General features: G+C 39.4%; 1 protein-coding gene across 1 annotated transcript in view; it reads left to right on the top strand.

The window, feature by feature from the left end:
- The window catches only part of sorl1 (sortilin-related receptor, L(DLR class) A repeats containing), a 150950-nt gene that overhangs the window by 63130 nt on the left and 72821 nt on the right, over positions 1-14999 (top strand). Inside the window, exons 11-14 of the mRNA XM_061918791.1 lie at positions 7160-7233; positions 7879-7967; positions 11328-11506; positions 11785-11971. Of these exons, the coding sequence (XP_061774775.1) occupies positions 7160-7233; positions 7879-7967; positions 11328-11506; positions 11785-11971 (529 nt within the window). The remainder of the gene's footprint in view (positions 1-7159; positions 7234-7878; positions 7968-11327; positions 11507-11784; positions 11972-14999) is intronic.

Here is a 14999-nt window from a genome sequence, read left to right on the forward strand (position 1 = left end):
CTGTAACCGAAAATGAACCAAACCGTGACCTCTAAACCGAGTTACGTACCAAACCGAAATGTTTGTGTACCGTTACACCCCTACTTGAAACACTATATGTTCCTGTATTATTCTTAGAACTTAAAAAATACTTGTTTGTAATAATAAGTATGATTGTTTTTGTTCAATTACAGTATGTGTGGTAATCCATAACATTTCTGCGACTTTATGTCACACACTATGCCATTTTTACTTTAACGTTTTTATTTTCACTTTGTTGATAGTGACAATAGTGTACTGTGAGATTTTGATATTATTATGTCCCTCCCTTTTACAGCCTATTTCAGAGGAGCAAATCCTTCCACATATTACAAAATACCGTATGTAACCCTAATAATGGTTGCGACTGTAAAACAGCTTCGACCAAGTATGCAGTTATTGTTGGTCTGCATTTCTCTACTTTCAAAGCATTTTTACTTCACTTTTCATTTCACTTTCGTTTTCTTTGATGGACAGCCATCACAAATGGCTGCCTTAAGCCATGGAGACATAATGGAGAACAAAAACAAATTATTAAAAATAACAAAAGTGATGTAGAATGACATAGAATTCTTATATTTCTTATATTTATATTTATTAATTATATTTCACTTTAATTTTTACCCCCCAAGATTCAACTTGTAAATACCCACTTAAATACAACCGTGATTTGGTTCATGGCAGAGTTTGTATTTTATGTGACACTTGTCCAGGGTATAGCCTGCCTTCTGCCCGAATGCAGCTGAGATAGACTCCAGCACAACCTGCAACCCCGAAAGGGACAAGCGGTAGACAATGTATGGAAGGATGGACTCAATAATTATTTTATTCCTGTTTTTACAGTACCATTAATTGACGTTAAACATTATCCTGGAACATTCGGGATTAAGTTGCACAACAAAATGAATGTTAGAAGTTGTTTTTAATTTATTTGTAAAGAATTAAAAGTCAATGTACACTGAGGGTTGTATTAGAGTTTGCCAATTCTAGTCTTTTTGTTGGATTTAGCAGATGGAATGCGCTCTGAAAACACTTAAAGTATTAGTTAAATTAGAAAAAGGAATAAATGCCTTTAACAATTGTTTGCACTTAATCTGTTGGACACTGCTCTTGTATTCTGCTACTTTTATTGTGTTTTATGTCCTGTTGTAATGTTTACATTTTAAAGCAGCTTGCGGAGTCACACTACTAATTTTGTTGTTTTAAAACAATGACAATAAATTTATTCTATAAAATTTAATAACAACTTGCAACACAGAGTTATAAAGCGACATGTCATGACTTTGTGTCACAGTGGAAACCACAAACTGTGTGGCGTTTTAAGATAACGCAGGTAAACTATAACCGCTTCTGCTTCTTCTCGCATTTGTCAAAAGTGTTATCTGTCTACAGTTTGCAGACCTTTTTTTTTGTTTTTAGAAATAATGTCTTAGCGCAATCTTCCGCATCTTATGCTTATCATATGTTGTATACTGCTAAGTCATTTTCACTTTAGTATGAACCTTATAAGTTTATACAGCATTCACAGATATCACACAGATAGTATATTATAGAAAAGAGTAGAATAGAATAGAATAGAATAGAAAGTACTTTATTGATCCCTGGGGGGAAATTCAGCACCACAGCTGACAATTGACAATAATAACCGGCATAGCTCGGTTGGTAGAGTGGCCGTGCCAGCAACTTGAGGGTTGCAGGTTCGATTCCCGCTTCCGCCATCCTTGTCACTGCCGTTGTGTCCTTGGGCAAGACACTTTACCCACCTGCTCCCAGTGCCACCCACACTGGTTTAAATGTAACTTAGATATTGGGTTTTCACTATGTAAAGCGCTTTGAGTCACTAGAGAAAAGCGCTATATAAAATATAATTCACTTCACTTCAATAATTCTAAATAATGTATAACATTTATTATATATATATCATATATGAATAATATAAATATTTTCTACATATATTCTACATTTAAGTGCAGTCAAGAAGGAACATATGCATTATACAGTCTGATAGCTGTCGGTATGAAGGACCTCCTGTGTCGTTCAGTGTTGCATTTTGGGAGTCCGAGCCTTCCACTGAACATGCTCATTCTCTCCGCAAGGTCCGGGTGTAGTGGGTGGGGGGTGTTGCCCATAATGGCTAGGAGTTTTGCTAGACTTCTTCTCTTTGACACCACCGCCAGAGAGTCGAGCTCCACTCCCACCACGTTACTGACCTTCTCTACCAACTTGTCCAGTCTGTTTGCGTCCTTCGCTCTCAGCCCGCTGCCCCAGCAAGCCACGGCATACAAGAAGGCGCCCTCCACCACCGACTCGTAGAACATCTTCAACATCTTTGTACAGACGTTGAAGGATCGTAGCCTACTGAGGAAGTATAGGCGGCTCTGTCCCTTCTTGTAGAGGGCCTCAGCGTGTTTTCACCCATTCAGCTTGTTGTTGATGTGTACACCGAGGTATATATAATCCTCAACCATGTCCACATCCCCCCCCCTGATGGAAACAGGGGTCGCCAAAGTACTCCTCCTCCTTCCCAGGTCCACAACCAGCTCCTTGGTTTTCGTCACAGTGAACTGGAGATGGTTCTTTCCACACCATGTGACAAAGTCCTCCACCAGTGCCCTGTATTCCTCATCATCACCATCCTCAATACACCCCACTATCGCAGAGTCATCAGAAAACTTCTGAAGGTGGCAGGACTCTGATTGATAGTGGAAATCGGTGTAGTAGATGGTGAAGAGGAAGTGTGAGAGGACTGTGCCCTGTGGGGCCCCTGTGTTGCTGACCAACCTGTCAGACACACATTCCTGCAGTCGCACGTACTGTGATCTGTCAGTCAGGTAATCTACAACCCAGAACACCAAGTGGGCCTCCACTTGCATCGTCTCCAACTTCACACCCAGTAGCCCAGGCCGTATGGTATCGAAAGCACTGGAGAAGTCAAAACACATGACCCTCACACTGTTTGCAGGCTTGTCTAGGTGGACGTGGGCTTGGTTCAGCAGGTAAATGACTGCGGCCTCCACCCCCAGTCGGTGCTGGTAGGCAAATTGGAGTGGGTCCAGGTGGGGCTTGACTGTAGGGCGGAGTTGTTCCAGGACCAACCTCTCCATGGTCTTCATGATATGGGAAGTTAGAGCCACCACCGGCCTGTAGTCCTTTGACGTGCTGGGCCGCGTGCACTTGGGGATGGGGACCACGCATGAGGTTTTCCACAGTGTGGGGACTTTCTGCAGCCTAAGGCTCATGTTAAAGATGTGCACACCACTGCGCTGTAGGGCGCAGGCTTTGAGCAACCTGGGGTCACACCGTCAGGACCCGCGGCCTTGCCTGAGTATAATTTATTTAGCTGTGCATTAACCTGTTTTGCAGACAGACACACTGGGGGGTCTCAGCTGGTTGGGGGAGGGCGGGGTTATAATTCTGAGGACGAGGTGTTAAGTGGAGGGAGGTAGTCATTGGAGTTGGGGGCTGTGAGGAGGGGAGGGAGAGGTGGATTGTTTCGCTGAAGTAGTCAGGGGGCCGGCTGGCATGTTTTGGGGGGGCAAGAGCTTGTCAGAACCACTGTGTCAAACCTGTTAAAGAACTGGTTTAGCTCATTGGCCCTCTCTTTGTCTCCGTCCACCCCCTAGCCCCCGATGGTTTGAGGCCGGTGATGGTCTGCATACCTCTCCAGACCGCCTGCATGTTGTTGTCCTTCAGCTTCCCTTCCAGCTTCCTCCTGTAGTTCTCCTTGGCCTCCTTTAGTTTTGTCTTCAGCAGCACCTGAACTCTTTTCACCTCCTCCCTGTTACCAGCATTGAATGCCCTCTTCTTCTCATCCAGTATGGCTTTTATGTCTTTGGTCACCCACGGCTTGTTGTTTGGGTAGCAGGTGACCGTCCTTGATGTGACATTTGAGTCCACACAGAAGTAGATATAGTCTGTGATGCACTCTGTGAGCACGTCAATATCCTCTCCATGAAGCTCCATGAGCACCTGCCAGTCAGTTACCTCAAAACAGCCCTGTAGTGTCTCTTGGACCCCTTCTGACTACCTTCTCACTGTTTTTATGGTCACAGGCTGTCTTTTGACCAGAGGCACATAAGGTTGAGGTAAACAAGGTTGTGTTCTGACCGGCCCAGTTCTGGCAGTGCTATGGAGCTATACACATCTATGATTTTTACGTACAGCAGGTCCAGGATCTTATTTCCTCTGGTGTGGCAGCTGACACAATGAGTGAAGTTGGGTAGTGATTTGTCCATAGGAACATGATTAAAATATCCCGAGATGAGGATGAGAGATTTCGGGTGCTGGGTTTGTCGTCTGGCTATCGAGCTGTGGATTACGTCACTGGCAGCTCCAGCGTTAGCAGAGGGGTGGATGTATACTGCCATCACGATAACATCAGAACTATCAGATGCGTTACGTAGACTATATTAGGGTCCATACACTATTTTTATTTTATTCTATTTTACCTGTTTGATTGTTTTTTTGGTCCTCAATTTCTGTTGTTGTTACAGATTCCTAAATATCCCCATAGGGATGGATAAAATGTTCTCAGTGCAATAGAATGTACAAATGACCGTAATTTCTGGACTACAAGCTGGTATGCTTTATACAATGTTGCAGCTAATTTATGAATTTTTCCGCGTTCACAAGCTTCACATGCTGCCAATACATTTTGCATTGTTGCATCAGACCAATGAAAGTGCAGAACGGGTCACGGTGGACCCATTAAATTTTGTCTACATCACACAATCATCACACAGTCATTTAGTGCATCCTCATTATAGAGAAGACATCACAAAATGCACACATAGTAGTTCCAGAGTCAAGAGCGATCATCCTGGCCATTAAAAAAGGAATCAGCCGCAGCACAGAACGGAAGGCCGAACCAGCTAGCAAGATAAGCTTGCTGCTGCCCTCTTGGCCAGGTCTCCCTTGAAAAAGAGATCTTTGATCTCAATGGGATTTTACCTGGTTAAATAAAGTCTAAATAAAAATAAAGAATAAGGAGAATGACGAAGACCGTTTTTAATGACCACTCTGATAGTCTACTGTACGTCATCTTAAAGGCATTGTTTTTTGTGAATGAACACAAACACCTGTGCAAATATTTAATGTTAAATGTGTACACCTGCGGCTTATAGTCTTGTGCAGCCAATACTTTTACAAAATAAAACTTGTCGAATGTGGGTGCGGCTTACTGTATATGTATTTGCACTCTATAACCCAGAAATTACATCCCAGTGAAATTGGTGTTCACGTTGGTGGTTGGATATTTGCCTCCGTAGCTACAACACCAGTTTACCCTCACTGTTCTCAGACTGCTCTGTCATGGACTACATTTACACTGCAGGCCAAAGTGGCCCAAATGAGATTTTTTTTTTTTTAGATTAGATTTTTTAAAATGTTATTATTAGCTGACTCCGGTGTAAACGCGAATGTGGCCCCAATGTGGCCTCGACGTCACTTGCATGCGCACTTTGATAAAGTGAAAACAAAGAAAGTGGACCTGGAGGAAGTCTACTCCAAAATAAAATAAAAGTCGCAACACTTTAAAAAAATGTTTTTTGTGTGAAAGTAATATAATGTATGAATGGAAGTTTGTAGTGTAATATATTTGGTAGTGTTGTAATATTTTTATGGCTGTTAAGTAGAGGAGACGCGGACATCTGCGTGGATTTACGGGAGATTTATTTTTCAACTCACATGTAAGCAAATGCACCACAGCATCAATTCCGGTCTTTCAACAATCGCTTTTTCTTTGGACTCAAAAAACATATTTATAGTTTACATATAGCATATTATTTGCGCACTTTGGACAAGCGATGCACCAAAAATTTGGTCGGCCTAAGTAGAAACAGAAACCTGCTGTTGTGATAAAATATCCATTTCTGCTGACTACTTCGTCTTTCCGCCGTTCACGAGTGACGTAGCTTGCTCAAAGCTGACGAACAAATCACTCTCAGGTCACATACAGATCGCGTAGCGTTTGGACTAAAGTCACATTTGAAAAAATCAGATTATAATCGAATTAAGGACTATCTCCTGATGTGGCCTGAATCTGATGCCAAAAGGTCACTTTTGAAGCACTTTTGAGCGTTTAGATTGGCAAACAAATCCGATCTGTGTCAGTTGAGGGCAAAAAAAATCTGCTTTGTTGTGCAGTGTAAACGGAGCCATGATGTGCAAGAAGTGCCGTTGAATGCTGGTAATTTAATACTTGGGAGAACAGACTTCTACACTATCGCCTTCAAGCTGCTTCTCCGTCAGACACCATTTACCGCTTCTCCTTATTTTCATGCATAAATGTCATGCATAAATGCTGTAACAAATGTGGCTCCAGCTTTCAGTATGGTCCCCAGTTTGCCGACTCGGATTGGTACGCTTGAAGTGCCTTGCATAGGCGGTCATGATATTTATTATTTATTCAGTTCAATGAATATCATATACTTCTTCTCAGCATTGTCCTCCACACTCACCTTCTCCGTTCTCATGATTGAAAAATAAATTATTGTCGATCTGTCGGATGAACTGCCCAAAGATAGGTGTGCCAAGCTTGTGGCATCGTATTCAAAAGACTTGCGACTGTAATTGCTGCCAGAGGTGCTTCAACAAAGTATTGAGCAAATGATGTGAATACTTCTGTGAATGTGATGTTTTATTTTTTTTTATACATTAAATTTGCAAAAAAAAAGTATGTAGAATCATGCAGACAAAAAAAGGTATTTACCCTTTGGAATAAGGCTGTAACATAAAAACATAAAATTTGGAAAAAATGAAGTGCTGTGCATACTTTCCAGATGCACTGTATAAACCATTGTCAGTGAGGAAGATCAACTGTTTTGGGGCATTTCTTGCGCTGTTATTTTGACATTTACTAAGCCTACTTGTGGCGGGAAGGCTTATAACTCAAATTTATGCTCAAACCTGAAGACAGCTCGTATATCAACATACTTTTAAGTTAAGTTTCTCTTACCATACCATACCATATCAACTTTATTTATAAAGCCCTTTAAAAACAACCACAAGTTGAGGTACCATTGTACTTATTTTCTACTTAACTAACTTTACAGATATCTTTAAAAAACAGCGTTCAACAGACAGCAAAACAGTGAGTGATGCTATTGTGTGGGTTGCTGATTTTTTTCTCCTCTTATTCTAGGTTCGATTGGCAGGAACCTGGCCAACAAACCCAATGTGTATGTGTCGAGTAGCGCTGGAGCCCGATGGAGAGAGGTTAGTCAAATTTCACGCGGAGAGCAAAAAAACCCATATAGCTTCCATATAACACCTTATAGCAATTTTCTATTTAAAATGTGAATAAGAAATCTCTTTATGTCGATAGTTAAATATTGTTTACTTCATCAGTCTTGCAAAGCAGTCTGAAACAATAACACCAACAAGACTATTGTCTAGTTACAGAACCGAAAACACAGTTACTTTCTGTTCAGTGCAAAGTAAGCTTCAAAATAAAAGCATTGTGGTTTTAACACGGACTCACCAGAGAAACAAACAAAAAGAACCTGTTTTTGTTTAGTTTTTTTGTATTTTCAACCACCAGTAGTATAATATACAGAATCTTTATTGTCATTGTAAACAACACAGCAGCTCTGCTAGATACAAGTTCAATTTATCAAAAACCAAAGAATAAAATTACAAATTTGCACAAATGTAGAAAAATAATTGTAAATTGCCATAGATTGCAAAGTCCTTTATTATATCCCATTCTCATCATGTCGCTGGCCAAAGTAATGACTAGTTTCAATTTTGGTTATGTTGATAAATGGGCAAACAAAGGGCAGATCAGTTTTCATCTTACACACTGTCATTGCTTTCTTTATTTTCCGGCATATTTTTATTGGGTTGTTCTTGTTTTTTTAGACCCTGGCAGGCCCTCATTTCTACACATGGGGAGACCATGGAGGTATCCTTGTGGCTATCGCTCAAGGTGGAGCCACAACACACCTCAAGTAAGTCCAATTTGCATGTGCAGTGTTTCTTTCCTCTTTTGGAAAGATATTAAGGAACTCCTCACTGGTATGAGATCATTAATCAAGAGGAGCAAATATTGTGAATATGAAGCATTTTCCCCCCACCAAATCTCTCGATGAATATGTTTAATAAAGCAAGTCTGTGCCAACATCTAAAATACAAAGAAGGGATTAGGGCCTGGGATTTGCATTGGCCACTTTTTAGATCAATGCCACAATTAATTTAAAATGACTTACAATGATCATGTGCATATTTATAGGCAAACGCTACAGGTTTATGTATATTTTGGACGTTTCGACAAATTGAGACTCAAATTGGTACGTGATGAAATAGCACATTTAATTCTACTTTGTATCTTACCTGAAATTTTGATTTCCTTTTATTACAAAATATGTCACGTTATTTGTGCTCCTAAAAAATCTTACCAATTTTTAATACAAAGTTCTCTTTCACATACGGCACTGTAACTAATCAATAAGTCAACATCACTCATTATAGTACTGTTAAATTAGGGTCCATTTTTGGTCCGGCTAAAATGGACAAGACTACGTTAGCTCTGTTATTACGGTTCATTTAGTCATGTGTTGTATGCAGTCCTGCACCAAAAGGATCAGACCCAACAAGATATGATGTCATCAAATAACCAGAACGACCATAACCAGGCGATGGTTAGCAACAGTCAACTGAAAGCTGAGCAAAATCATCAAAATAAGAGTTAAATGTAGTCCAGAAGCGTAATTGCAGTACAGTAGTTAAATCAAGGGGACCTATGGCTTATTAAATAGCTCAAGTTGTTTGAAATGACGTTCCCTTGTTGGGAATTTTGAGGACCTATTTTATAAAAACACCTCAACTTGTAAAAGATCAGTCATGGAAAGGACAAAAATAAAAATGCGTGAACGAAACCAGATTGCACTAAATTGAGCACAACGTATCTTTTTAAAATGTTTGGTCCATACCAGAGTACAAGTGTGAATGCATTTTGACGGATAAAGTTTTAAGGCCAAATTTGAAACCACACACATATGGATATTTAAATATTTAACATATTTTTCCATGTGCTTTGACCTCTTTTATCCAGGGGCAAATCTAGATTTGTTTTCCCTTTAAAAACATATCTTTTAGAAAACACCGGCCAGAGTGGAGAGTTTAAAAAACTCAGTTCTCAGCATTCTGTTGTTTCAGTCACTCATAACATGCACAGGTAATTAACAAAACATTCATGATTTTTTCTGGGCTCCCGGTGCGCTGATTTAACGATAATGTACACGTAAATTGTACATTTAATATATAAAATTATGCGACCAAGTCCGTTGTGGTTGCTTTTTCAGGCAACTGGTTAAACAAAGTGTGCATGACAGCCATTTAATGTGCTTTTATGTGGACATACTTTTTTTTTACTCTACTAGTGTGGATGGAGATTTTTTAAAACACCAATGAGAGTGGAATTATTATTATTATTATTATTATTATTTTAATATCAGTGCCTGTGCAGACATGGACACAATTGACTGTTAAAACTCGGCTTCCATAGCCATCTTGCACTGAAGTCATGTTGTTACAAACCCCGTTTTCATATGAGTTGGGAAATTGTGTTGGATGTAAATATAAACGGAATACAATGATTTGCAAATAATTTTCAATCCATATTCAGTTGAATATGCTACTAAGACAACATACAGTATTTGATGTTAAAACTGATATACAATTTTTTTTTGCAAATAATCATTAACTTTTGAATTTGATGCCAGCAACATGTGACAAAGAAGTTGGGAAAGGTGGCAATAAATACTGATAACGTTGAGGAATGCTCATTAAACTCTTATATGGAACATCCCACAGGTGTGCAGGCTAATTGGGAACAGGTGGGTGCCATGATTGGGTATAAAAACAGCTTCCATGAAATACTAAGTAATTCACAAACAAGGATGAGGCAAAGGTCACCAATTGGTAAGCAAATTGTCGAACAGTTTTAGAACAACATTTCTCAACGAGCTATTGCAAGGAATTTAGGGATTTTATCATCTACGGTCCGTAAAATCATCAAAAGGTTCAGAGAATCTGGAGAAATCACTGCATGTAAGCGATGATATTAAAGTTAAAGTTAAAGTACCAATGATTGTCACACACACACTAGGTGTGGCGAAATTTGTCCTCTGCATTTGGTCCGGATGACACAATGTCGAATATTTCCAAAAACAATTTGAAATGTGGACTCGTCAGACCACAGAACACTTTCCACTTTGCATCAGTCCATCTTAGATGATCTCGGGGCCCGAGAAGCCGGCGGCGTTTCTGTATGTTGTTGATGAATGGCTTTTGCTTTGCATAGTAGAGATTTAACTTGCACTTACAGATGTAGCGTCGAACTGTATTTAGTGACAGTGGTTTTCTGAAGTGTTCCTGGGCCCATGTGGTGACATCCTTTAGAGATTGGTGTCGGTTTTTGATACAGTGCCGTCTGAGGGATCGAAGGTCACGGTCATTCAATGTTGGTTTCCGGCCATGCCGCTTACGTGGAATGATTTCTCCAGATTCTCTGAACCTTTTGATGATATTATGGACCATAGATGTTGAAATCCCTAAATGTCTTGCAATTGCACTTTGATAAATGTTGTTCTTAAACTGTTTGACTATTATTTCACGCAGTTGTGGACAAATGGGTGTACCTCGCCCCATCTTTTCTTTTGAAAGACTGAGCATATTTTGGGAAGCTGTTTTTATACCCAATCATGGCACCAACCTGTTCCCAATTAGCCTGCACACCTGTGGGATGTTTCAAATAAGCGTTTGATGAGCATTCCTCAACTTTATCAGTATTTATTGCCACCTTTCCCAACTTCTTTGTCATGTGTTGCCGGCGTCAAATTCTAAAGTTAATAATTATTTGCAAAATAATAAATGTTTATCAGTTTGAACATCAAATTTGTTGTCTTTGTAGCATATTCAACTGAATAAAGGTTGAAAATGATTTGCAAATCAGTGTATTCCGTTTATATTTACATCTAACACAATTTCCCAACTCATGTGGAAACGGAGTTTGTACATCATACATATTTGTCGTAATGTATGCTATAATATTTTGTTGTGCATTTTATTATTTATTATCCCGATTATTATTACTACTGACAAATGACATGCAATATATACAAAAAAAACTAAGAGAAAAGGCACAAATGGGCGGGGGTTTTTTTTTGACAAAAAAATCAGCAAATTGAGGGGACTTGAATCCTGACACGCAAATATGTGCTGTATAAGGAAGACGTGTGCAGGTATTAAGAAGTCTGAAATCTTGGCTTTTGCCTGGTCATAAGACTAGATTTTCATTGTCCATGCAGGTTTAGCACCAACGAGGGCGAGACCTGGACCGACTTTCAGTTCTCAGACAAAGAAGTGTACATTTACCAGTTGCTGACTGAGCCTGGTGAGAAAAGTACCATCTTCACCATCTTTGGGTCCTATGCCCACCAAAAGCACAGCTGGCTCATTCTGCAAGTCAACACCTCCGACGTTCTTGGTAGGTTGGACAGCAATGAAGGATATGGGTTTATAGCTTTGGAAATAAATGGCATAAGTTTGTCTGCGATTTGAGGAACTTCAGGAGCTATTTTATGTGTTTGTTTCTCATATACACTTAGAAGAATTGTTAGTAATGTGGTTGTAGTTTGGTGTGGATTATAACTGCACTGCATCATACTGAACTGTTGATATTGTCCTCTGATACGGTTTAGAGACTCCTCTCAAGAAGAGCAAGCCACATATAATAACATAATTTCTGTTTTTTTTTTCCGTCAGGTGTTCCTTGTTCTGAGGCTGACTACAAGCACTGGTCGCCATCAGATGAACATGGTAATGAGTGTCTTTTGGGCAGAGAGATAACGTTTAAAAGACGAACACCTCACGCCACATGTTTCAATGGCGAGGATTTTGACCGGCCTGTCACCATGTACAACTGCTCCTGCTCCCGCCAGGACTTTGAATGGTGAGGATCAATGCATGCATTAAACACAATAATGGCACTTTGAAATGCATAAATACATTTATTTGGTACCTCACTTGTTGTGTGAATGCTTCTTTGTTTAAAATTACAGAAAAAAATTGAGAGGCACAGGAATCTGCAAAGAAGTAAAACAATTATTAATATGATCCAGTTTAAGAAATGATATAAACTCATTAAAGTGTTTACAAAGTACAAGGATGAAGACTCTTGATAAACATCTTGAGCGTTATCGAAATATGAGGTCACCTTATTTATCTCATTATATAAGAATCACTATTTGTTCATGAGGACTTGATTATGTATATACAGTCGTGGTCAAAAGTTTACATACACTTGTGAAGGACATAATGTCATGGCTGTCTTGAGTTTCCAATAATTTCTACAACTCTTTTTTTTTTTTTTTTTGTGATAGAGTGACTGGAGCACATACTTGTTTGTCACAAAACACATTCATGAAGTTTGGTTCTTTTATTAATTTATTATGGGTCTACTGAAAGTGTGACCAAATCTGCTGGGTCGAAAGTATACATACATTGTCATTTTTGGTGATGTAGAAAAGTTACAATAAAATCAAATTAGGTTCATGGCATGGCCTCTCAACTTCATGTGAGTGATTATGATTGAGGACAGCTGTTGACTTCTCTGAGCCCATTTAAATAGAACTCATGTGATGCAGTCATTAGACTCAGTTACATACGCGACAATAGGAAAGTCAAAGGAATTCAGCACAGATCTGAAAAAAACGAATCATTTACTTGAACAAGTCAGGAATGTCACTTGGAGCCATTTCAAAGCAGCTCAAGGTCCCATGAGCAACTGTGCAGACAATTGTTCATAAATATAAAGTGCATGGCACAGTTTTGTCACTGCCACGATCAGGAAGAAAACGCAAGCTATCACCTGCTGCTGAGAGAAAATTGGTCTTGAAGATGAAGAGTTAACCAAAAACCACCAAAAGCAGGTCTGCAATGAATTGGAAGCTGCTGGAACACAGGTGTCAGTGTCCACAGTCAAGCGTGTTTTGCATCGCCATGGACTGAGAGGTTACCATGCAAGAAAGAAGCCCTTGCTCCAGAAGCGACACCATATAGCTCATCTAAAGTTTGCTGCTGATTACATGGGCGTTGATAAGACCTACTGGAGGAAAGTTCTGTGGTCAGATGAAACAAAAATTTAGCTGTTTGGCCACAATAACCAGCAAAATGTTTGGAGGAGAATAGGTGCTGCCTTTAATTCCAGGAACACCACACACATTACAGAGAGTAAATGGGACAATAAAAAAGGAGGATTACCTCCAAATTCTTCAGGACAACCTAAAATCATCAGCCCGGAGGTTGGGTCTTGAGCGCAGTTGGGTGTTCCAACAGGACAATGACTCCAAACACACTTCAAAAGTAGTATAAAATGACTGAATCAGTTTAGAATTAAGGTTTTAGCATGGCCTTCCCAAAGTCCTGACTCAAACCTCATTGAGAACATGGATAATGCTGAAAAAACAAGTTCATGTCAGAAAACCAACACATTTAGTAGAATTGCACCAATTTTGTCAAGAGGAGTGGTCAAAAATTCAACCAGAAGCTTGTGGATGGCGACCAAAAGGGCCTTGCCAAGGGACATGTCACCAAATATTAAAATTGCTGTCTGTATACTTTTGACCCAGCAGATTTTGTCACATTTTCAGTAGACCCATAATAAATTCATAAAATATTCAAACTTCATGAATGATTTTTTTGTGACAAACAAGTACCGTATTTTTCGGACTATATGTCGCAGTTTTTTTCATAGTTTGGACGGGGGTGCGACATATACTCTGGAGCGACTTATGTGTGAAATTATTAACATATTACCGTTAAATATCAAATAATAGAGAGACGATGAAAATATCAGCAATCGTCACACACACGTCGGCAATCGTCGCACACACGTCAACCAATAAGAATTCGGCGGGGTATGGTCATGGCAGAAGTGCATTGTGGGTCATGGAATGCTATAGTTAGCTAGATAGATAGATAGATAGATAGATAGATGGATAGTACTTTATTTATTCCTTCAGGAAAATTAACATTTTCAGCACAATCCCATTCATCAAGATCAGACAAACATTACAGGGAAACAGAACTGGACCGCTGACGGGTCTGCCAACTTCCGGCGCCCCTTACAAAAAAGGTGAGAAACAGGTAAACAAGTGGGGGGGAATGGGAGAAAAATATATGCTACTGGCGTAGCTATTAAAATGGATAATTTCATCGTTGGCGGTAACTTATAAAAACTGAGAAGGGCTGAACAAAAATGGCACCGAAAAGGAAATCATGTACTGCAGATAACACGCTGGACGTAGTGAAATATGCAGCAGAAAACGACAACAGGAAGCGGCACACACCTTTGGAGTTGGCAGAGTTGTTTAGAAGCGACATCGAGGAAGAAGATTTCATCGGATTTATCAATTAGGAGTGACAGATTGTTTGGTAAACGTATAGCATGTTCTATATGCTATAATTATTTGAATGACTCTTACCATACAATGTTGCGTTAACAAACCAGGCACCTTCTCAGTTGGTTATTTATGCGTCATACAACGTACACTTATTCAACCTGTTGTTCACTATTCTTTATTTATTTTAAATTGCATTTCAAATGTCTATTCTTGGGGTTGGATTTTAGCAAATCAATTTTCCCCCAAAATGCGAATTTTACTCCAGTGCGAGGTACATATGTTTTTTTCCTTCTTTATTATGCATTTTTGGCCGGTGCGACGTATACTCCGGAGCGATTTATAATCCCAAAAATAAGGTATGTGCTCCAATCACTGTATCACAAAAAATAAAAGTTGTAGAATTTATTGGAAACTCAACAGACCCATCACATTATACTCTTTACAAGTGTATGATAGTGTAAACTTTTGACCACGACTGTATATAGTTATTCAATTAGTCTGGGTTGCAAATTGAAGGCAGGAAGTGAACAAATGTGTTTGAGATTACAATAAAATGGACAAGGGGTAGGATCCAAT

The sequence above is a fragment of the Nerophis ophidion genome, linkage group LG13, assembly GCF_033978795.1.
Source record: "Nerophis ophidion isolate RoL-2023_Sa linkage group LG13, RoL_Noph_v1.0, whole genome shotgun sequence".
NCBI classification, from domain to species: domain Eukaryota; kingdom Metazoa; phylum Chordata; class Actinopteri; order Syngnathiformes; family Syngnathidae; genus Nerophis; species Nerophis ophidion.